Genomic DNA, 21,704 nt, shown 5'->3' on the forward strand with positions numbered 1-21,704 from the left:
ATGATGCTAACCTTCGGGGCCTGGCTCACCTCCTACTTGTTGGGGATCAGATCACTCAGAGGGCAAGGAGGGGCTTTGATGTGTACGGGAGCTGAGTATCCGGGACCCCAGTTGGCTGGGGACGAGCAAAGCTCAAGACCCTTTTTCTAGTGAGGTTAGGAGGGGGTGGGGGCGCAGGCCTGAGATTGGTAAACCTTGTAGCTGACAGGGGCTGTCTGAGAAGTTCCAGACCAGGCTTCACTAAAGGTGCTAACCGCCCACCCCTGACCCTGGGGCCTCAGGCTCACCTCAACCAGTAGTTCCCCCTGCCCCCTCCCCACCACTACAGGACAGGGGGAGGGGACTGCGGTACTGCTCCAGGGCACAGGGCCAAGGGACCGAAGAACCCCCGCCCGCCCCCGCCCCACCCCTTTTACTTTCATTGTTATCGCCCCAGCAGGAGCGGGAAGCAGAGGAAATCAGCTCCGCCTCTGGCCCTGGGAGCCTAAGCCGCTAGGCAGAGGTCAGGAGCCGGGCATACCCATCCCAGGTAGGTACCCCTCTAACGGTCTGAGGTACTGGTGACCATTCCCCAACTCAAAGTTAACCAGGCACACGCCGCTGCTTATCAGAGACCCACACAAGGAAAAAGAAAACAAGAAAGGAAAAAAAATTCACTTTACTGAGTCACACCCAGCTGTAAACAAGTCACCGTGGGAGCCCCACCCCCCACCCCAGGCCATACAGTCTGAAATGAAATGACTGGGTACATGAGGATCACCAGGGTAGGTGCCAAGCAGGGCCGCGGGCAGGTGAATACAGCAGGCTCTTCAGTTTCTGGGAGGCCCTGGTGGGTGGGTCAGAGCGAAGGGCTAGGCACCCCGAAGCCTCCTGACAGTCCAAAGGGCCAGGCAGCTAGCAAATGGCCTGCTGCGAGCAGGCCTTCCTATCGGTGCTTTCTGTCCTGGCTTCCATCTGCCATGGTGAGGGGAAGGCTGCCCGAAGGGATCCGCCAGCCCATCTCCTGTTCCCCATGAACACAGGGACAGGCGAGAGTCCAGCTCCTCAGAGTCCAGCCCTAGATCTGAGCGGCTTCTCGGGGGTGGCACGGGGCTCCTTCCCTGGGGCAGGGTCCCCCCAAGGCCACCCGACAGGAATGTGGCAGTGAGGTGGGCAAAGGGCGCTGTGGTCCTCTGTAGTGTCCTCCACTACACAGCCGTCTCCTGGTCCTCACGCTGGATCATCTGGTAGTGCTGTCTGTTCTCCAGGTAGGCAGCCAACTCTGTGTCCTGAGCCTTCTCAGCTCGCTGCCGGGGAGTGTCGCCCTGGAAAAGGGTGGAAGGGCCCCACGGCCTTAAGAGAGGGCCTATGGGGGAGGGGTAACCTCCCAGGTTACAAGGTTTTCCCCACCCAGCTCAGGTTTCTCAAGGCCTGGATTACTTGGAAACAGCTTCAAGTTTCCTAGCCCTGCCCCCAATTTCTGGAAAAGGGCGGGTTTGGGTTCTGCCAGGCTCACCTGCTGGTCTGTCTTCATGAGGGAGGCCCCAGCTTCCACGATGTAGTGGCAGATGGTGCGCTGGCCCAGGGCAGCTGCCTGGTGGAGACAGGTCTCCCCACTGGGGGGCAGGGGCTGCTTGTGGACACTTTCCAACAGCCAGCAGAAAGGGCAGGAGTTTGACAAGAGGGGGAGGGGTACCCCATGCTGGCCAAAAAGGGTTCTTGGGCTTTGGGTGACCAGATGGTTAGGACTGAAGGAAGGTGGTTTTCAGGCGGGCCAGGGGCTCTGTCCCAGTACTCACTTCTCCTCCACAGCATCAAGGATCTCTGGCGGTGCTGAAGGATGAAAGGCACTCAGAGCCTGACAGCCCCTTTCTTCCCACCCAGGCCCAGGCCCAGGAGCACAGCTTACCATGGTCCAGCAGATAGCGGACCACTTCCTTACTGCCAGTGCTGACTGCGTGGTGCAAGAGTGTGCGGCTCTGCTGGTCCCGGTGCATGAGGTCACCTCCTGCTCGGTGTAGCTCCTGGAGCTGAGGACAATGGGCAGGGCAGAGCAGAGCTGGGTCTCCCTCCCTCCACAAGCATGGACCCAGGCATAAGCTCACACAGGTCACACTAGGAGCCTTTGAGGGTTTTGCTGTTTTGAGACAGGTTGTCTCTATGTAGTCCTGGCTGTCCTGGAACTATGTAGACCAGACTGGTCTTGAATTCACAGAGATCCTCCTGCCTCTGCCTCCTGAGAGCTGGGATTAAAGGTATATGTCACCACAGGTGGCTTCTGAGGGTCTCTTTGGGTGTCATTAGAGATACAAGTCTTCTCATATGACATGTGAGGCCTCCCCCAAAATGTACAGCCAACCAAGCTCTGGAGCCTGCAATCCCTTTAAGATTGACTCCAGTCCAAGTACCAGGGACAGGAAGACTGGGTGAGTAGCCCCTAGCAGCAAGTCACCTAGACAGGGCAATCCCATATGGAGGACTAGCTGATGACAAGTGCCTAATACCGCCCAGGGTGAGGGCTCCAGGGGCAAGGCTAAGCTCTGACTGGTACCTTGCAGAAGTCATTCCTCTTGGCAGCTTCAATCAGCTCTTCACCTGCACAGAACATCTGTCCATCAGACCCTGAGGTCAGTGGCCTGGGCATGGCTTGATGTGTGAACAGTGTGTGTGATGATGGACCACTGTCCAGGGTAGGAACCACTGTCCAGGGTAGGAACCCGCTGGGGCATATGATAACACGGGACTCAATGGCTGACTCCCACTGAACCTCACACATAGACCAAGGAAAGGAGAGTGGCAGGACCCTAGGGAAAGAGCTCACCTTGAGGTGGTGCAGCATCCCCCTGCAGTGACCTGCAAACAGAACAGGGTGAAGTTGTGACCCAGCGCACATATTGGCCTTCATTTTTTCAAGTCTATTGAGTGCTTCCTGCACATCACACACTGTGGAGAACAAGCAGGGAGCCATACGGCTCCCAACTGAGCTCAGAGACATAAGACAACCAGGAAATAAGGAATCTGGAAGTGCTATTGAACACAACGGGGCAGGGTGACCAAGCAGATGGTAACTGGAGATTGGATACTTCCCAACCTTCAGGTGGCATTCCTGGAAAAGATCCCCCTGAGAGGGAGAAGCCAAGCTGAGACTGAGGGGTGGGGTATCTGAAAAGGGGCAAGTGGGAGGCAGCAAGTCCAAAGTCCAGAGGATGGCCTGGGACCTCAGGGGACAATGGACAGACAGGCCAGGAGGCCCAGGACTGAAGGGCTGCTGAGGAAGAGGGATTCTGGGCTGGGGAGTGGCCTGTGTGGTAGGGAGCATCCTAGCAGAGGGACAAAGCCTGCCCCTGAGTGCTCACTCTGTGTCTAAAGGCGGGAATTCCAAGCCTGCAGCCAGCAGACAGGGTTTAAAGCTGGGGGAGTGGTGGTCAGGGGGGCTCTGGGACTCACCGGGGTATGGGGGAGCAGGGGGAGGCAGGGAGCGGGGAGGTAGGGGTGGGGAGGTCAGGCCGTGCTGATGCCCCCAGCAGCTCAGGGTCTAGGATATAAATCTCATCCTGGGCAATCTCCGTCACATAGTTGAGGTGCTCCTGTGGGGGAGGGTTAGAACTGAAGGTCAGTGCCAGCATGTATGGCCTTTAGTCCCCAGTGGTGGGGGTGGGGCTAGGGCAGCAAGCAAGGCAGCAGACCTAGAGAAACCTCTCTCAGAGCAGGAACCTTGGGGGAGAGTCCGTCTTCCTGTTCAGCCCAGTCCCTCACCTCTATATGTGGCATTCACCAGCGCAACAACTACTTCCCACTGCTAAGCCAGGTGATCTAGCCCTGGCTATTTTCTTCTGCTTCCCTGGATAGCACTGTGCTTCGAGGCCCTCCCTTCCACCCACCCAGAAAGCCTTTTCTGGGTATGCCAGCTTTTTCTGTTGGCACCATCCCTGTGCATTCCTGGAGGGTGGGGGCATGTGATCCACAGCCACAGGCATGTGAGGATATTATGGCCATGAGGCTGTGGTGAGCATGCTTGGCTTGTGGGGCTAACCCTGAAACTTGCCTGCAGAGGTGCGAGTGTGCAGGGTACAGAAACTGGCTGTGGAGGAGGAGGGCCTGCAATGCTTACCTGTGCCCTGTCGATCCTGTAGAAGCGGCTGGCAGTGGTAGCTGGAGAAGAGATGCCTCGCTGAGTATGGGGAACATCCTTGGCCCAGCCCAGGTTCCCCCAAAGGAGGGCTAGCGGGACAGAGCCCAGCGCTGCCTAGAATTGACCCTTCAAGGCAGACTCACCATCCAAGAAACACCACTTAGAGGATAGTTGGTGGCATGTCGGGGACTTGGCTCCAGCGCCATCGGGCTCCTGTGACAGAAGCAGAAGTCAGAGTGGGCCACGGATAGTCTGGGGAGGAAGCTCGGGTGCCCCCACCTCGTCCTGCTTACACCACTTTCCTGCTGGAGTCTCTCAATGTGGGCACGGCAGAGCTCCAGGTCGCTGTCCCCAGGGACCACCACAGTGCCCAGAGGCACAGCTAGAAGACAGAGGGGCCTTTCAGCAGCTGGCTGCATGTCCCTTCTGCATGTCTGCAGGCAGCCCAGCAGCTGCTCACCCCTCCCTGCCACAGTCCTGCTGCCACTCACAGGCCTCCTTGAGCTGCTCCTTGTCATAGTGCAGAGCCTCATAGTCGTGCATGCTGACCCTGCTCACCTGGATCCGCAGCTGCTCGGGGACTGGCTGCTGACTGTAGGGTGGGACCAACGACAAGGAACTCAGCCAGGACCCTGCCTGGGACACCAGTCCTCAGCTGGCCACAAGACCGGATGCTAAGAGGACCATGCTAAGCAAGTGCTCTCTTATCACCAGACTACAAGTCCCCTTTGCAGGGCAGGAAACCAAAGCTCAAGTAAATCAGTGCTTGGTTCCAGGCCCCTCGGTACACGATGGCTACCATGGACCTACTCGCTGTGCAGTGGGGCAGCACTCCGGCGCTTGGCCTTCTGCACCATGGTGGCCTGGTTGCGCAGGGCGATTCGAATACGTGATGACGCAAGCTTGCAGGGCTCACCGTCCACCTGCACAGGGATGGCCTTGGCCGTGGTGAGCAGCACTTCTCGGCACTGGGTCAGCCGCTCTCCGTGCCCACCCACCTGCAGTGCTGCCTGTGGGCAAAGAATGCTCAGGTCAAGTGGTGGGTGGGGCAAGATAAACACACGAGGGAACCCCAGACAATGCAGACGAGAGGGAAGAGGAAGAAGGCCAAGATGTCCAACTAGGGGACTCAGGCCAAGAACAGAGCAGAGGTGAGCACCCAACCCTGGCTGGTGAAGGGAAAAGAACAAACAGTTTAGGACAAGGAGCACTCACGAGGGATGTCATGGTGAAGCCGATGACCTCGAGGTAGCCATCATCATGCCTCTGGGGCTCAAAGTCATGGTGCTCCCCAGGGTGGCCCCAGGGCATGGTGCCTGCACAGTACCTAAGGGGAGGGAACAGATGGGCTCCGGCATGGACTTAGCAGGATGGAACAGCAGGGACCACAGGAGCCCCATTTCCTCACCTGGGGATGTTCAGAAAAACGATGCACTGGGGTTTCAGGTCCTGGATCTTGGGGGTTAGGTCTACTCCATCACACTGGACACAGGAACAGGGGAGTGTTGGAGAACACGTGTACCCTAATGGCCTCCCTCCTACTGGGCTCCACTGTGTGTCCGCCAGCCCTCCTTACCACCACGCGGATATGCTTGGCTAAGTCCTTGGAGCTGCCCATCAGGAAGTCAGAGAAAGCCGTCTGTTGGAGACAGAGGGTGTGATAAACCACTGTGTCTGTCACAGGGGTCCTGTGAGCTGCACATGGGGCTGGGGGCTGGCTACCCCAGACTTACCCCAGCATAGAACATCTTATTCCGAAAGCGGCTGTTGAACTTCTCTGGGTTGGCTTCTGTAGAGAAAGGGACGGTGACGTCAGTCAACCTGCTGGGGCTTCCCAGGTTAGGGGAGGAGACTAAGAGAGCAAGATCTGGCCCTCCTTGGAACACTCTTGAACCTCCCGTGCCTGCCCTGGCCCCCAGGTCCCCTCAGCAGGAGGATGCTAACCTCGGGACTCATGGAACTCCAGGGTGACGTGGGCATCAAAGCCCAGACTGAAGTAGTTGTTGAAGACATCCAGGGGCAGCTAGAAAAATGTCAAGGTGTGGAAACGAGGAGGTGACTCTCAGGTGCCCGCCATAGTCGTTATTACCCCTGCTCAGTCCATCTACTTCTGAAGGCCTCTGTGTCAAGTCAACAGTGTGCCAAAGCTTCCCCAGCACCTCTGCAGCACTGCTGGGGAGGCCCTGCTCTTCTAGCTGGGAGCGGGGAGGGCAGCTCCTTGGATGACCTGCTGGATCCTTGCAACACTGCACCCCACATGCCATGGACTGCATCAACTCCAGAACAGAGGCTGGCATACAGGAGGCCCTCCCTAATCATGCACCAGAAGGCTGAGTAAGAAACCAGCCTGCAGTGGGCACCACTACACTCCTGGGACAGTAAAAGGCCAGAATGTGTAGAACTGGAAACTCAGCTTTCCAGAACCCCGGAGATAGTAAATGTGCAGAGTCCAGCCAGATCCTTAAGAATCCAGGCTCAGCCAGCACTCAGGAGGCAGAAGCAGGCGAATCCCTGTGAGTTTGAGACCAGCCTGGTCTACAGGAGCTAGTTCCAGGACAGGCTCCAAAACTACACAGAGAAATCCTGTCTCGAAAAAACAAAAAACAAAAAAAAACAAACAAAAAAAAGAATCTCAGGCTCACAAACCCTTGCCCGGTAGCCCTAGTTGACCTACCTGGTCAGTGGCTCCATCATCTCGCTCCTCAGGGCCTGCCTCAGGGTTGGGCTCTGCTCGGAGATCCCAGCGGTCCAGCTGTACCACATTCCCCTCCTCTACATGGGAAAGGATCTTTGACACAGGCTCATCTGTGTAACCCTGGTGGAAAGAGGCTGAGACTGAGCTTTCTCTGTGGTCAATGGATATACTTCCCCTCTGGCAATCCTGTTCTAAAGGGCGCTTACCCCACCCCAGTTGAGGGTACGGGCCAGGTCATTGCCGGTACCCAGGGGCAGGATGGCCACAGGGGGCGGTGGCTTTAAGCGCAGCTGGTCCAGGGTGGACAGAATCCAGCCAACCTGGAGGAGGACAGAGCACAGTGGATCAGTCAGGTCCGCACGGGGGAGGAGTGCAGCAGGCATGAGGCCACTTACAGAACTCACCGTGCCGTCGCCCCCGCAAGCCAGGATCCTCAAGTTATGCACTTTGCGGTACATTTCCAGCCTGGGCCAGGGGAGGACAGGAATAGAGTCAGGAGACATGTGACATACCAAGAGCGAGGCAAGCCTCCACTGTCCTGGAGAACCAGGTAGAGTACTTACGCCTCCTTGGGTCCCCCCTGGCTCAGGTCAAAGACTTGTCGAGGATTCAGATACCACAAGAAAGACTGGATGATCTTAGCGCCCTGTAGGGACAGCCACGGGACAATGAGAAGAGGGGGATGGGGGCAGAGAGAGGGGACACGATCGTGAGAACCAGTTACAATAAACAGTGAGATGGGATAAGGTCCTCTCAGGGTTCCTGGAAAAGCAAGGTAGGAGCTGAAGCCCCAAATGGTTGCTGAGAACCACTATGGACAGGTGGGTATAATACTGGCCCCCTAATCACTTGTGGCTCGTGGGTGGAAAGCTTATGCCTACCTGGTTGCCCCCACTCTTAGGGTTCACAAATACCAGCAGGGGCTTCATGAGGGGGGATGGGGTAGGCCTGATGATGAAGGGTCTCCAGCGGCCTTCCTGGGAGACAGAGAACCTATAAGGCGCTTTCCTGTCCTGGAGGCCCTAGCCTACATCCCCCTCAGCATCCCCTGCCACAAGTGAGCACACCCACCCTCAATAGCAGACCTTCCATGGGCCTGTCTACAAGGAACCTCCTCAGACCTCCAGAGCCAAACTCAGTCAGGCTAAACTGGCGGTATGGTCCAAGGCCCTGAACTGGTTCCTGGTCCCAACCACCCCAGCCCAGGCCTAACCTCGGGTCCTTTCTTGCTAGATCTCCTCTTGAAGGATGCTCTCTTTTTCTTCTTGCTGGCCTTGAGGGTATTCTGCAAAGGAATCGGGTGTGGATGAGCTGTGACTGGTGGGTCCCATGGGGAGAGGTGCTAAGAATAAAGGAAGGACTCACCTGGGGCCTCCGCGCCCGTAGGATCCAGGTGGGTGGGATGACCACAGCTGCGTGCACCCCCAGGGAGCAGGGCTCCTCAATCTGCTGCAGCATGAAGCAGGACACCTTGCTGTGGTACTGGAAGAAAGCATTGGCAGGCTGAGCTGTGCCAGGCTGAGACTGGGGACCCACCAGACGCTCAGCTCAAGCTCACAGAGGCCACTTACCGCCTGCTTGCACCAGGAGCAACTGATGGCCACAATCTCCTTGCTGTGGAAGGTAAACTTCTGCTGGAAGCCCTGTGTGGACAAGGTGGCCCAGTAGAGACCCAGCTGTACTGCTGCCGCCGGCCTCTCCTCACCCATCCTATCTGTGCCATGTCCACAAATCATTGTCAATGGCTACTGTGTGTAGGGCATGGGGAAAGTATGGAGGGCTGAGCCCATTCTTGAGAGTCTGTCTTACTGAGGGAGACAGACCAGCAGTCAACAAGTGGGTGAGCAACAGGGCTGTGTAGGGAAGATGTCCTGAGCACCCAGTCCACAGGCCACTGTCCTCAGGAGGCAGGGAGCCTGCTGCCTAACTCAAGACATCACACACAACACTTCCTAAGTAACCACTGAATTAATGAATGAAAAGTCAATATAGTTCTCAAAGGGTTCCTAGCTAGTTCAAAAGTCAAGCCCCCCATCTCCCTCCCTCGCTTACTTCAAAGACTGCCTGAGTGACAGCACACCCGAGACTCCACACTGGATGCACAGGGGCAGTGAGCAGCATGTAGCTGGTGCCTTCACACACGGCCCTTACCTTTCCACAATGCCGACACTTGCCATCCTGGCGTCGCCTGTGTACCCAGTGGTGTCTTACGAAGGTTGGCTGGGGGAAGGGAGAAAGGTCATGGGAACAAGTGAGGGACTGGACAGGTGCAGCCCTGAATTCAGTCCACAGGAAGCCCTCTACAGTCCCTTGTAGAAAGATGAAAGGGGCTGTAGACTTTTCTCCATGGCCTGGAGGGAAGGCTGAACCCCTTAATAAACATTCTGAACCCTATCCCTCTGCAGACAGGACCCCAGAACCTCAGCCTAGAAGCTGAACACCCTGGTGGCACTCATCCCTCAGGAGCCTGGGCCGCCCTGCTCCTCACGGCTGCACACTCACCTCACGGACATTTCTGGAGCCTGATTCACGGAAGGATGGCTTACAGCGAAAATTGATCTGTGAAATATTGCAGTGAGCACCAAAATGTCAGAGCCTTCTTTGGACAAGGTCTCCTAGAGTCAACCTCACAGGCAGGTAGAGGCCCAAATCACCCCAAGAGCCCCTTGAAACACGACTACCCCCTCTTAGAAGCCCTCCTGACCACTGACCATAGGGGTCTTTCCTGTTTTTTTACTTAGGATACAAGGATGGAGAGGCTAGGGTGGAGGTGGGGGTTCATGTCCCCCTCACACAGTAGTGAGTGGGAGCACTGATCATCTCTTTCCCTCTCACCCTCCAGCATTCCCAGCTCAAGTGAAGGCAGGAACCAATCCCTCCTGTGGCTGTGCAGACTGACCCCTGGAGACCCTTAGCCAATGTTCTAAGCCCAGGTTCATGGTCACCTTCCATAACAGGGTTGCATTTTCCTTCTCTCTCTCCCTCCTTCTCTGTCTCTCTCGTATCTTTCTCTTTCTCCCTCTCTCTCTCTCTCTCTCTCTCTCTCTCTCTCTCTCTCTCTCTCTCTCTCTCACACACACACACACACACACACATACACACACACACAGAACACATAAACCAGGGTCTTTGAACTTGAAGAGATTGTCTTGCCTTCTGAATGCTGGGATTACAGGCATGCCCCACTATGCCCAGCCAGGAACATGTGTCTACTTTTCTCCCCACCAGTCCCTGCTTTGGTCTCAGAAGAACCATAGAAAAGCCTCACTGTACAATTCAGGGACTGGAGGAATTAGCCTAACCTAGCCTTGCTGGGGCATTTATGTTCTTAAAGACTTTGTCACATGATGGCCTGGACTTCCGCAAACATGGGAGCGCTTGTCTTCCACTTCAGGCCTAGTCCCTGTCTTGACAGGCACCTGGTCTGGCATTCCCCTTTCCTCCCACAGACACACTTGGAAAATGGTCCTTGGGACATATCTCCCAGCAGTAGCACAGCAGGAACACAGGTGGGCCCACCACAGCTGTTTTGTTTTTATTTTCTAGAACTGGAGACTGAAGCTAGGACATTGCATATACAAGACAGCTGCTGGAGCCCACGCCCACAATGGCCCCTTTGAATGTTAGGCTGGATGTGGTAAAATGACACACTGGTCACTCATGCTATTGGGTAATAGTCAATGAACCACATTTGCAGGCCATGCTCACTCTAGAGTAGAGTAGGACAGCTAACAAATGGGGAGAGGCAGGGCTAAAAGCAAGCACCTGACTCAGGGGCTTTGCTACTGTGCTTGGTGGGTCATTCCTGGCACGTCATGCTTGTGTAACCTGGATGTCCATGGAGCTACAGGTGTGTATGTCAAGAATGCATCAGCATCCCAAGGCGAAGGCACAGAAGGCTGAGCAGCTGCACGTACCTTCTCCAACTGTTCAATGCATGGGGTGTGCACCACAATCTTACAGGCTGCACACTTTCTTCTGGGCACTGACTTCTGCTGTAGGACAGAAAGAGGGGAGGCCCTGAGGCACCAGGTAACTTTACCTGAGATACCACCTCAGAGCAAGCAAAGAACACGTTCAATGTGTGGGGATTCCAGTCCCAGCACCTGTCATTAGACATGACCCCCTTCCTCTCACCCCGGAGCAGCCCACAGCAAGTGCAAGCAGGTGAGAGCAGTGCCCACCAAGAGCTGCAGCTGTTGCCTTGGAGGTCTAGACCCACTCCGCCACCAGGGGGCAGCAGGCCCCACTGAGCTCACTCACCAGCATCCTAGCTACGCAGTACTGCTCCCCGACATAGCAGAAGTCACCGGACACGTTGGTCTCAAACCAGATGTGCTCTCCATACGCTGCTGACTCCTAACCCATGGAATGAGCAGGCTCAGTGCTTATCTGTCACCCCAACCCTACCCATCACCTCCCGAGAAAAGCCTGCTATAGCCACCGCAGTCTGCTTTTGTCTCTTGTTTTCCAAACTGCTTTAAGCCTGGCTCAAAGGCTGCTGCCTCCCCCTTGGAAGTCTGCCCAGACATGGGGACTTCTCTCCCAGTGGCCCACAAGCCCTGGGTCCTGACTGCTCAGGAGGATCAGAAGCCAGCAGGACTGGAACTGAGGAGTAGCTTCCTACCCTGCCTAGTACACAGATACTCACACTCCAGTCCACAGTGCTCCGGATCTGCCGCTCAGATTCACCACACGGGGCCCCAGGCGTGGGAGGAGGGGGTGCCAGGTGCTGGAAGCCTGACTTGGTGATGGCTTTCCTACAGAAAGAAGGACAACTGAAGGCCCAGGGCCAGCTACCCAGAAAAACGGCTTACAGTGACTGCCACAGAGGTCTGAGGCTCTTCAGCTCCTTTCAGCACTGCCCCAAGCTGCTTCCAAGAGGGCCACCCCCAGACGAGGTAGAGCTTCAAAGCCCTTCCTCTGAGCTAGCCCCACACCCTGATGAGCATTGCTATACCTACATAAGCAGGGTGTTCCAGGGCTGGGGTCCAGCTGACTTCCGCCTTAGAGCTACCTGGCGTCTGCGTGACAGTGGGCGCGCACGGGCAGGTACCATGAAGCCTGATGCAGTGCCCGAGGCTCTTTGGCTTCGGCCCCCAACACTAGGGTGTTGGCCTGAGGGCCACCTTTGGCTGAGGCGACGATAGTGCCCATGCAGGCCCCAAAGAGTATGGCCATACACCACATCGGCAGGGAGCAGGTGGGAGGAAGCTCTGCGCAGGCACCGGGGTATGGGAAGCAATGGCCAGGTGCCCTGGTGCGAAGAGGGCCTTGGTGTCCTGGAGCCCAGTTTGGCATCACGTGATGCCCCAGGTGTCTCATCTCCCTCCTGGGCACCTTCCTCCTCTTTCATGCCCACAAGCCCAGCCAACAGCACAGGTGCACCCAGAAGCTGGGCCTCAACAGTGGCAGGCTGTAGGATGGGCACCATATCCACCACGAAGCGGGGATTGCAGGCAGGGGGTGCAGTGCTGGAGCGCCTGCGGCTGGCACTTTGGGTGCCCACCCCGCAGCTGGGGAAACAGCCCTGGAGCTGTGCACTGGAGCGGCGCCTCTGGGCCAGTGAGGAGGAGGCCTGCCCCGCAGGAGAGCGGCGTCGAGCCTTGCCTGTGGGCAGCCCCATACCACTGGACGGCTGCAGCCTCTGTCCAGGACCTGGTGCCTTCTGCTGGAAATGCCTCCTAAAGAAGGGCTCCATACCAGGGGCTGTTGGGCATACAGACTCGGAGTGTCAGGAGCTGGGCCAAGCTGAAGCCCATCTGTGCCCCACGAGCAAAGAAGGGACACTTAGGTGCTAGGGATGAGGACTGTCTGGCCTCCATTAAAATGCTTGCAGGTATCAGATGAGCAGGGAACCCAGGCTTACAGCTACGGGAAAGCAGACACTGTTCCTGGCTAGTATTCCCCAGATTCTACCCCAGGAGTTTTTGGGAGATGGGGCTTTACCTGCCCAGGCACTAGAACCAACAGAGACCTGAGCCCAAAGGGTCTTCATCTACCTTGCCAGAAATGAAAACAAAAGGCAATCTGGGACCCCAGACCATGCCTACATGGACCATAGGGCCCTGGAGTTTTTCCCTCTCACCTGACCTTCCTTTTGCCCCAACATGGAACAGGTTGGGCTCCTCTCCTGGGATATAGTGCAACTAAATGCAACTAAATAAATGAATGAATAAACCAACACACTCAGGCTATCTGCGAAGGATCTCGGTCCTGAGAAAATCTGTATCCTCAGCGTCAACATTGTCAATTTCCAGACATTGGGAAACCAGGCTTCAGAGAGTTAGAAAGGCATGCCCTCTCCATCCCCAGGAAAGAGTGCTCTGTCTTAACTTGGTAGATGCAGTAAGAGGCTTAGGCTAAAAGAAGAGCCTTCTGAATCCTGGATGCCATGTATATACATCTCTAAGAACTTCCTGGTACTGAGTGGCTGTCTCCCTTTTCTAGAAAGCAGAGTGTGGACATCCCAAAGTGTGATGCCTGAAAACCTCTAAGTCTTCCTGTCGAGGGACCCAGTGCACCATTGTCCCAGGCTTGAAGCCTCAGGCTAATAATTCTAAGCTTGAGATGACCCAGACAGCCTCCTGCAGGAAGGCAGGGGCCTTGGTCTCCACCCCTGGTGTGTACCAGACCATGCGAGCTCTCCGAGATCCTTCCTTTCACCTGCTTCCCTATTCTACCTTTCCTCCTTCCCAGGCCACTGGGATCAGCTTCCTCTGCTTATACCTCGTCTACACTTGAGGATGGCAGGAAGCTCCCAGTCAGCTGAGGGTGATAGCTCCAAAGAACAGCCATGGAAGCCCAAGACACAGTCATGGAACAAGTCACAGACATGAACGAGTGACAGTTTCTGCTGAAGCCCAGAGCAGGGGCAAAGTACCCTTAACCATTAATGGGCAAAGGGAAGGACAGTCTGGGAGCACAGTCCCTCCTGATATATGTAGCACCTGATCTCCCCAATCCTCCATCCATCCTTGTCATGGGTCTTGGGCAAGTAGCTTCAAGGCCGGTACAGGGTCTAACAGAGAAGGAAGTGGGCCCAGGGATGGAGCTCCCACAATCAGTGAGCTGTGCTGGGAAAGCAGCATTAAGACTGCACAGGAGGTGAGTTCCAGAAATGAAAGAGCAGACACTAAGGGTTGCTTTCCTCCCAAACACAGGGACATCCAGCTAATACTGACTGAGTCCACTATGTGTACACACACACACACACACACACACACACACACACACACACACACAGTGCCTGATGAGGAAACTAAGCCACAAACGGGAAGCATACATAAAGCCCACAGGCAGACAGTACAGATAGATGTGGGACCCTGGATCTGTCCCCAGGGATGGGTAGAATACAAGGTTCTCTTGGACCCTGGGACAGGGTGAGATGGGCTAGAGAAAGGGCTCACAGTATTAGCACCCGTCCTGCTCGTCCAGCATCTACTGTGACAGGACTTGGTAAGCCCTTTACTATCTCACTGACTCCACTGCGCCCTCTGAGGTAAGAACGAGGTTCAGTGGTGAGACCATGCCTACTTGAGTTAGGGTCTACTTTCTGTCCCAAGAAGAGGAAGCTGCAGGCCTCACTGCCTGCTGCCGCCAGGGCCCTTGCCTGCCAGGTCTCCACTAGGGTGTCAGCTTTCCCCAGCACTACAGGCCCCGCTGTGACAGCTGCCCAGCCTGGAGGAGATTAGTCACCCGGACACATCACACCGCCTGATGCTAGTGTCACCCAGAAAACAAAAGGCCACAGTTGGTGTGGGGGAGGTACTGCTATGCTCTCTGGGCAGTGGTAAAGGCTGGGCCCTCCCTGCAGACCTGCATGACAAGATAAGAAGGAAGCAGCTCTTGTTAGGACACATGGCAGTTTACACGTATGACTTTAGAACCCACACGCTGCTAGGTGCTCCAAGACACACCTGTAACAAGTGTTTCCTCAGCTGCCCAGGGATGCAGCCTCCCAGTGGAACACAAGGCCAAGCCAGTGCAAATGACCACACACCATGGACTGTTTGTTTAAGACTGTTAAGATTGTTTGACATCTTAGGAGAAGCTCCCCTGCTGGGCACTACCACCACCAAACACCACTGGGTTCCCACAGCCCCTCCTGCGGGTCCCATGTTTCCTGTTCATCTCGTCTCTATAGAAACTTTGGTCTACTGGCCAGAGATTGCCTGACTCCTCACTTCCTATCTCTGAGAGGCTCCTCCAGGACCTAACCAGAGGCCCACCTGGGCCTGGCAGCTCCTGCCTATTATCCCCGCACTTGGGAGGCTGAAACAGGAAGCTGTAAGTTTGAAGCCAACCTAGGCTACACAGTGAACCCACATCAGCCTGGGCTCCAGTACATAACTGTCTTAAAAAGAGATTATAACAACAATAGAGCTCAGCACGGTGGTGCATACCTTTAATCCCAGTGCACTTCTGTAAGCTAGAGCCACCCTGGTCAACAAAGAGTTCCAAGACAGCCAGGGCTATACAGTGTGACTCCATCTCAAATGATGAATTTAATTAGAAAACAAAACAAAACAAATAAAAGAAGCCCTGTTTGGGCCTGAGTTCTCCCACGGTTCAGCTATGAATGGCCACTTCTCACCTCATTCCGTGTCACCTCCACACACCACATGGTACATGCAATGGTCTTGGGGGAGGTCCCGGAAGATTCTCATATAGCAAAATGGGTCCCCCCCTGCCCTGCCCAGGCTGCCAGGTCTGGTCTGGAGCAGCCAGCCACACTCAAGGAGGACAACACAAAAATGGCTCAGAGGGCTCCACTAATCTCCACCTGACCCCGAGGATCCTGATGAGGACAGGGCCGATGGGAGGGGGGGTGCCATGAGTGGAGAGCGGCATGGTGGCGCCAGGCCGTGTGCCCTTGATGAGCAGAGCTGCAGCAGAGCTAAGGCAGCCCCTGTGCAGTTCTTCCTCAGTCACCAGGTAGGCCAGGGTGATGTCTCACACTGATGCCAGCTACACTATGCAAAATCTGGTGTAGCGGTGCAACCTTGTCATCCCCAGCTCTCGGGGGCAAGGTCATCCTGGACTACATGGCAAGTTTACTGTCAGCCTGGGTTACGTGAGACATGTCTGAAAATAAATAAATAAGCAAGCACCACTTCAGAACCTAGCGTCTACCACCATGCCCTTCAGCAGATCAACTAGCCCTTCCAAATCTCCTTTCCCATGGACAAGATGGGGTCCCACCGCCCAACTTCAAAGGCTAGCATAAGGGACGTTCTGCTACAGTCATGTACACAAAGCGCTTCATGCTATCTGGCAGACCTGGACCACGGTGGAACCCCAGGGCCTGGGGAACCCAGAAAAGGAAGCAGGAGCACCCAGCGTGGCCACCACCACCACACGAGGAACAAAGCCCTGCACCAGGCCACCTGGGCGTCCTCTCCTCCTGAGGAGTGCCCTCCGCACTCCAACAGGCTGGTCCTCAGGGACTCTGCCGCCAGAGCCTGCACAGGACACAACTGGGTCCTGCCACAGTGGCTGTGTCATGCCATGGGAAGGATCCCACAGACCTGGTCTATGAAGGCTGAGCCTGGGGCAGGGCACCTGTACTCTGGAAGTCCCAGAATTGGGGTTGGGGAGAGAGCTGGGAAGGGAGCCTGCTTCATCTAGGCTTGCCTGGGCTGGTTAGTCAAGGTGCCGACTTTACCACATCTTCTCAGTAAAGAGATTCTGCCCAAACAAAACAAAAACACATGTGAACAGGTAGGCCAGTGCTGGAGGATATAAGTGTGGCTAGATAGCCAATCGGCCATTTTAGATTCTGCCCAGGCTTGGTGGGCCCTCCAGGCCCTGTTCCTTTCCTATCAGATGCAGGGAGGGCTGGCAGGGGAGGCCCTCATCTAGAGCTGGTGGTGCCTGGGCCCACCCTTATCTACCCTCCCCAAATGCACCCAGATAGTCGTAGGAGGGAGCAGGAGGTAAGTAAGAGAGGGGAGTCCCCCTCTGACCTGATCTGGAGATTGTGGTGCCTGGGCCCACCCTGATCTACCCTCCCCAAATGCACCCAGATAGTCGTAGGAGGGAGCAGGAGGTAAGTAAGAGAGGGGAGTCCCCTTTGACCTGATCTGGAAGGCAAGGCGGCAGGCAAAGAGGCGGACAAGCAGGTTGGGGCTGGGGGTCCCCGGCGCCTGGGCTCTCTCTCCAGTTTGCTCTGGCTGCCGGACTCTGCGGACTCTGTGGAACAAGTCCTAGTTTGGAGAGCTAGCTGCAGTGGCTGCTCCTCTGCCCCCTCCCCCTCACCACCCTCCTCCCCCAAGCCGGAGACAGCCGTTATGAAAATAGCCCGATTGGTAACCAACTGCACTTCCTCTCCCAGTGGTGGCTCCTGGCCCTGCAGCAGGCAGGCAGCAGGAGGTGGGTGGGTGGGTGGTGCACAGAACAGCACAGGAGCATGGCCTCCTGGCACCTCTTCCCCAAGGCCCAAGCCAGGCTGAGTGACAGCATCAATACACTCTCCTCCAGGAACAGGACAGCCCATACCGTGTCTGATTAAGGCAGACGATGTATGCAGAAGGGTATGTAGGAGCGGTGACCCTTTTAAGGAAAGGGGAGCAATCCCTTACTGTCCTCCTATGTCCATGGGACAGGCGTTATGGGGTCTTGGGCAGCTAAACACACTGGTTCCAGACAAAACAACCACAAAAATAATTATCTATGGAGAGTTTCACAACTCAGACAGCCTCTTCTCACCAGCACTATTAGCCAGGAGGCTGGTGATTCCCTGTGCAGGAGCCTCCTGTCCCTACTGAACAGATGGTGCAACCCGAGGCTCCCGGGAGCCTGTGACTCCTGTCTCAGGAGTAGCTGAGCTGTGTCTCCAGAGCCTGACTCTTCTGGCCCTGTCAAGGGGGCCAGCAGTCTTTCTGAGCGCCTGGGTCCATGCCAGCTAAAGAATATTTAAGAGAGATCAGCTGGTGTCACAACCTGGTATGCCAACACCCGCTCCCCCCCAACTTACGTTCCTGCCGTGGCTCACTAGGGAATGGCAGCTACCAAGCTTCCTGATTCCAGAACCATTTCTACTCTTAACAAAATAATTACTGAAAAGAATTTTGAAAAGAATCCTAGAAGAATTTTGTCTGGCGAGCGGGTGATAGCTATTAACATTTAACCAAATACATTCTAAATTACACCTGAGAGCATTCAGAAGGCAGAGGCAGGCGGGTCTCTGAGTTCAAGGTCAGCCAGGGCTACAGGAAGAAAGGAAGAGAAGGGAGGAAGGGAAGGGGGGAGGATGGGTGGGCGAGCAATAGCGCATAAAACAAAAATCAGTGAAAAGGCAGTTTAACTTGAAAAATAACATGTGTTCTGAGTGTGTTTGCAAGTCCCGAAGAGCACGTGTGGCCGCGAGAGACGTCACTCCTCCCAGCCGCCGTCACCTTCTCCCAGGTGAGCCTGAGGGTCAAGTTCAGTAGTCCACCTTGGAGGCAAGGCTCTACCTGCTGAGCCACCTTGCCGGCTCATTTATGTTTCCTCTGATGCATTTATCCTGCACTAGTTCCGTGCGTGTGGATTGTTCTGGTGGAGGAACATGGAGAATGAGTCTCACCTCTCCGAGTGGAGTTAGGAAAGGGAGGGCAGCACACCAATCCTCCAGGTGAGTGCGGCATCACCTGAAAATATGACAAGTAATATTTCTTTCTTTTCTTTTTCTTTTTTTTTTTTTTGGACACACAGTTTCTCTGTGTAGTTCTGGCTGTCTTGGAACTCACTCTGTAGAGCAGGCTGGCCTCAAACTATGAGATCCACCTGCACGTGCTGAGATTAAGGGCATGCGTCACCACTACCCGGCTGAACCCAAAGTTGGTTTTTGTTTGTTTGTTTTTTGGTTTCTCAAGACAGAGTTTCTCTGTAGTTTTGGTTCCTGTCCTCGAACTAGCTCTTATAGACCAGGCTGGCCTCAAACTCACAGAGATCCACCTGCCTCTGCTTCCTGAGTGCTGGGATTAAAGGCATGCGCCACCACCGCCCAGCTCTGAACCCAAAGTTTTATCTTACAAGGTTTTGGTTTTCTTTTTCAAGGTGAGGTGACCCTTTTAAGACAGGGTTCTCATTATTAAGTATCTCAGGCTGGTCTGGCTCCTGGGTAGGAGCACAGCTGTATGGTATTTCACGACAGCAAGCGTAGGACAGTGGAGAACACTGTGGCACTAAGTTATACTAACCTTTGCTGTCTTCACTGCTCTCAACAGTGTCCTGTCCTAGGAAGCCCTTCCCTCCACCAGAAGATAGGTAATGTCTCTAAAATTCTGAGTCTTGCTCAAAAGTCCTGCTAAAAACTTAGTTTCTCATTGAGGACAAATGTTGATACTGGGTTTTGAAGTGGCAGGCTCACTCATTCATATTTGGGGAATGTCTGCAAGAAAGCAGGACTCTGACTACTTCTGTCAGTTGTTCAGGTTAAAGGTTACTGGCAGGTTGGATGTGGAGGCACACACCTTATTTGAGGCCAGCATGGTCTACATAGTGACATAGGGCAGACAGGGCTATGTAGAGAGACCCAGTCTCAAAAGGGAAAGAAAAAAAGGAAGAGCGAGCAGGCCACTAGCAGACCACAGCTTGGACTTAGCTGAGAGTTTTAGCACATTCTAGTTTAGTGGGCAGCAAAAATCTTAGGCAAACTCCATTTCATCACACAAATACTAAAAAGACATATATACACACAAGGGATCTTACTGCTGTTAGCTCAGGACGGTCTTAAACACCATTCTCTGGTTTCAGACTCCTCAATGTTGTGATTACAGCATCTAGCATTGCAAATCACTAATTTTCGTCCTCTCTTTCTCTGACAGTCTCACACAGCCCAGACTGCCCTCGAAGCCCCCTACTGAGCTGTGCTGAGGCTGGACTCTCTACTGTTTTCTAAAGAAGCATTAGTACCTAGAGCAGGCTTCAGTGGCTGAGACAGCAGCACAGAGAACAGGAACACACCAGGGCCACTCAGAAGTGACTGCTAGGAAACTGCTTTGTCCGCAGTCTGCCGTGCCAGACTTAGAGAACCTCTGATTCAGGGTGGATCCTTACGGCCACCATGGTGTGACAAACGGAGCCAACCTCCAGTGCCGTGTCCCTACACCTGGCACACCTCCCTTCCCCTGCTCACTTGTGCCACCCCACTCCAGCTGACCACTCATCTGGCTCTTTAGCTGCAGAAACCCTGGATGACCCTTTTTTCTTAGGTCCCCATGCCTTATTCTTCCATCAGGCAACCAGCTCCTGGGGGTGGGGCCTAGTCAGTTTATCTGGGTGTGGTCTGTCCAGCACAGGGCTGGCAAGGAGCTATGTTTACTGTGGGTCAGCTCAGGAGGAAGGAATAGGAAATTCTGTGGGGGGAGGGATCAGAGCTTTCAGGGATTGGAAGCGCTTCCTCCTGGGTACCTTACCAAGGGCTGGCCACAGGCCCAGGCCACTTCTCTTTGTTTGGGCACAAGAGGATGGTAACAGCCTTTGTTTTGGTGGCCAGCGACATCTCTTCAGGAGATCTGGTAAGTGACACCTAGAGGCCCCTTTCCGGGTTGGGAAGCCATTGCTTACTCCACAGACATTGGGGGAGGAGGGGATGCCCAGATGCTTGGGGGCCAGGCCAGGACCCTAAATGAATTCTTTGATGAAATGTCCCTAGCTTATTCCTTCATGTTCAGGGAACACGTTAGAGTCTGAGAGGTAGAGTTTCCTCTTCAGTCCCCTGCTGTCCCCAGAGTCATCTGGGAGCACTCACTTCTGCATGACTGCTCCCCATTGGCAACTGACAAGAACCTGAGCCTGGCAGCCAACAGCTTTCCCTCCTATTTTCCTTTTAAAAAAAATTTTAACATTAATTTTGTGTGTGTGTGAGCACACACAAGTCTTCACGTGAATGTGGGTGGGTACATATATGTCATCATACCATAACACACAAGTAAAGGTCAGAGAACAACTTTCGGAAGTTGGCTCTCCTACCATATGAGTTCTGGGGATAAACTCAGCTCATCAGCTTAGCAGCAAGTACCTTTAACCTCCGTGCCTCTCCCTAGCCCACTTTCCTACTTTTATATGTTTACAACTATGTACTTCACTTGACCACTGATGATCTATTTTTTATCTGAGACAGTGTCTCGTGTAGCACGGGATGGCCCTGAACTTCGGATCCTCCTACCTCTACCTCCCAAGTGCTGGGAATCACAGCAATCACAACCATACAGGGTAAGCAAATCTTATCCTATTAATGCTGACTGAATTAATAGTTGGTACTATGGATCCCCATTGTCTATCCTCACATTATAGATGAGGGAGCGAGGCACAATGCAGGGCAGTGGCTAGCCCAAGGCCTACAGCTGACAAGTGGCAGAGCGTCAGTGAAAACCCACTGGCAAGCCCTTATCTGCCGCTTCTGGCTGCTTCTGGCACACAGACACCTCTATGCTTGGCCCCTTTAAAATGGAGTCTCTCTAATGGAGACCAGACCCCTCTCCTTACCAACCTCAAACTCTGTTTTCTTTCTCAATTTTTAAAAATAAATATTTATTTATTATATATAGTATCCTGTCTGTCTGTATGCTTGTACACCAGTAGAGGGCACCAGATCTCATTATAAATGGTTGTGAACCACCATGTGGTTGCTGGGAATTGAACTGAGGTCCTCTGAAAGAGCAGCCAGTACTCTTAACTCTGAGCCATCTCTCCAGCCCTCCTTCCCACCAGAGCTGGCTCAGACACTGGCTCTGCCAAAAAACTTTCCCTCAGACACTCTCCCCTGGAAGAGTGGGGATAAGCTGCTCTTGCACTCAGACCCTCTCCTGGTTATTTTAGGCTAACAGTACTGACCTGCTAGGCTGCATCCCCCACGAGACTACAGGCCCTGAGACCTTTTATCACTAGTAATCACACCCCCAAGTGTTG

At 54.5% G+C, this 21,704-nt stretch overlaps 1 protein-coding gene across 7 annotated transcripts in view; it reads right to left on the reverse strand.

The window, feature by feature from the left end:
* Positions 1-639: 639 nt before the first annotated feature.
* Positions 640-21,704, reverse strand: part of Dgkz (diacylglycerol kinase zeta) — a 43,120-nt gene continuing 22,055 nt past the window's right edge. For 3 of the 7 annotated variants that reach the window (XM_075961416.1, XM_075961418.1, XM_075961419.1), the window contains exons 2-31: positions 11,458-11,566; positions 11,070-11,165; positions 10,724-10,801; positions 9,309-9,365; positions 8,958-9,026; positions 8,378-8,449; positions 8,172-8,288; positions 8,020-8,091; positions 7,688-7,783; positions 7,370-7,452; positions 7,211-7,271; positions 7,013-7,126; positions 6,786-6,926; positions 6,056-6,134; positions 5,845-5,900; positions 5,688-5,750; positions 5,520-5,593; positions 5,327-5,438; positions 4,922-5,121; positions 4,603-4,703; positions 4,405-4,493; positions 4,255-4,324; positions 4,091-4,131; positions 3,427-3,566; positions 2,801-2,832; positions 2,531-2,574; positions 1,889-2,009; positions 1,779-1,812; positions 1,496-1,595; positions 640-1,304 (exon numbers count right to left, since the gene is read on the reverse strand). In XM_075961416.1, coding sequence (XP_075817531.1) covers positions 1,188-1,304; positions 1,496-1,595; positions 1,779-1,812; positions 1,889-2,009; positions 2,531-2,574; positions 2,801-2,832; positions 3,427-3,566; positions 4,091-4,131; positions 4,255-4,324; positions 4,405-4,493; positions 4,603-4,703; positions 4,922-5,121; positions 5,327-5,438; positions 5,520-5,593; positions 5,688-5,750; positions 5,845-5,900; positions 6,056-6,134; positions 6,786-6,926; positions 7,013-7,126; positions 7,211-7,271; positions 7,370-7,452; positions 7,688-7,783; positions 8,020-8,091; positions 8,172-8,288; positions 8,378-8,449; positions 8,958-9,026; positions 9,309-9,365; positions 10,724-10,801; positions 11,070-11,165; positions 11,458-11,566 — 2,638 coding nt within the window. In that variant the 3' untranslated portion in view covers positions 640-1,187. Of the gene's footprint in view, positions 1,305-1,495; positions 1,596-1,778; positions 1,813-1,888; positions 2,010-2,530; positions 2,575-2,800; positions 2,833-3,426; positions 3,567-4,090; positions 4,132-4,254; positions 4,325-4,404; positions 4,494-4,602; positions 4,704-4,921; positions 5,122-5,326; positions 5,439-5,519; positions 5,594-5,687; positions 5,751-5,844; positions 5,901-6,055; positions 6,135-6,785; positions 6,927-7,012; positions 7,127-7,210; positions 7,272-7,369; positions 7,453-7,687; positions 7,784-8,019; positions 8,092-8,171; positions 8,289-8,377; positions 8,450-8,957; positions 9,027-9,308; positions 9,366-10,723; positions 10,802-11,069; positions 11,166-11,457; positions 11,567-11,770; positions 12,516-16,886; positions 17,027-21,704 lie in introns of those variants that run through there. The other 4 variants (XM_075961417.1, XM_075961420.1, XM_075961415.1 and 1 more) reach the window with 3 other exon arrangements.

Source organism: Microtus pennsylvanicus, chromosome 2 (genome assembly GCF_037038515.1).
Source record: "Microtus pennsylvanicus isolate mMicPen1 chromosome 2, mMicPen1.hap1, whole genome shotgun sequence".
Taxonomy (NCBI): Eukaryota; Metazoa; Chordata; class Mammalia; order Rodentia; family Cricetidae; genus Microtus; species Microtus pennsylvanicus.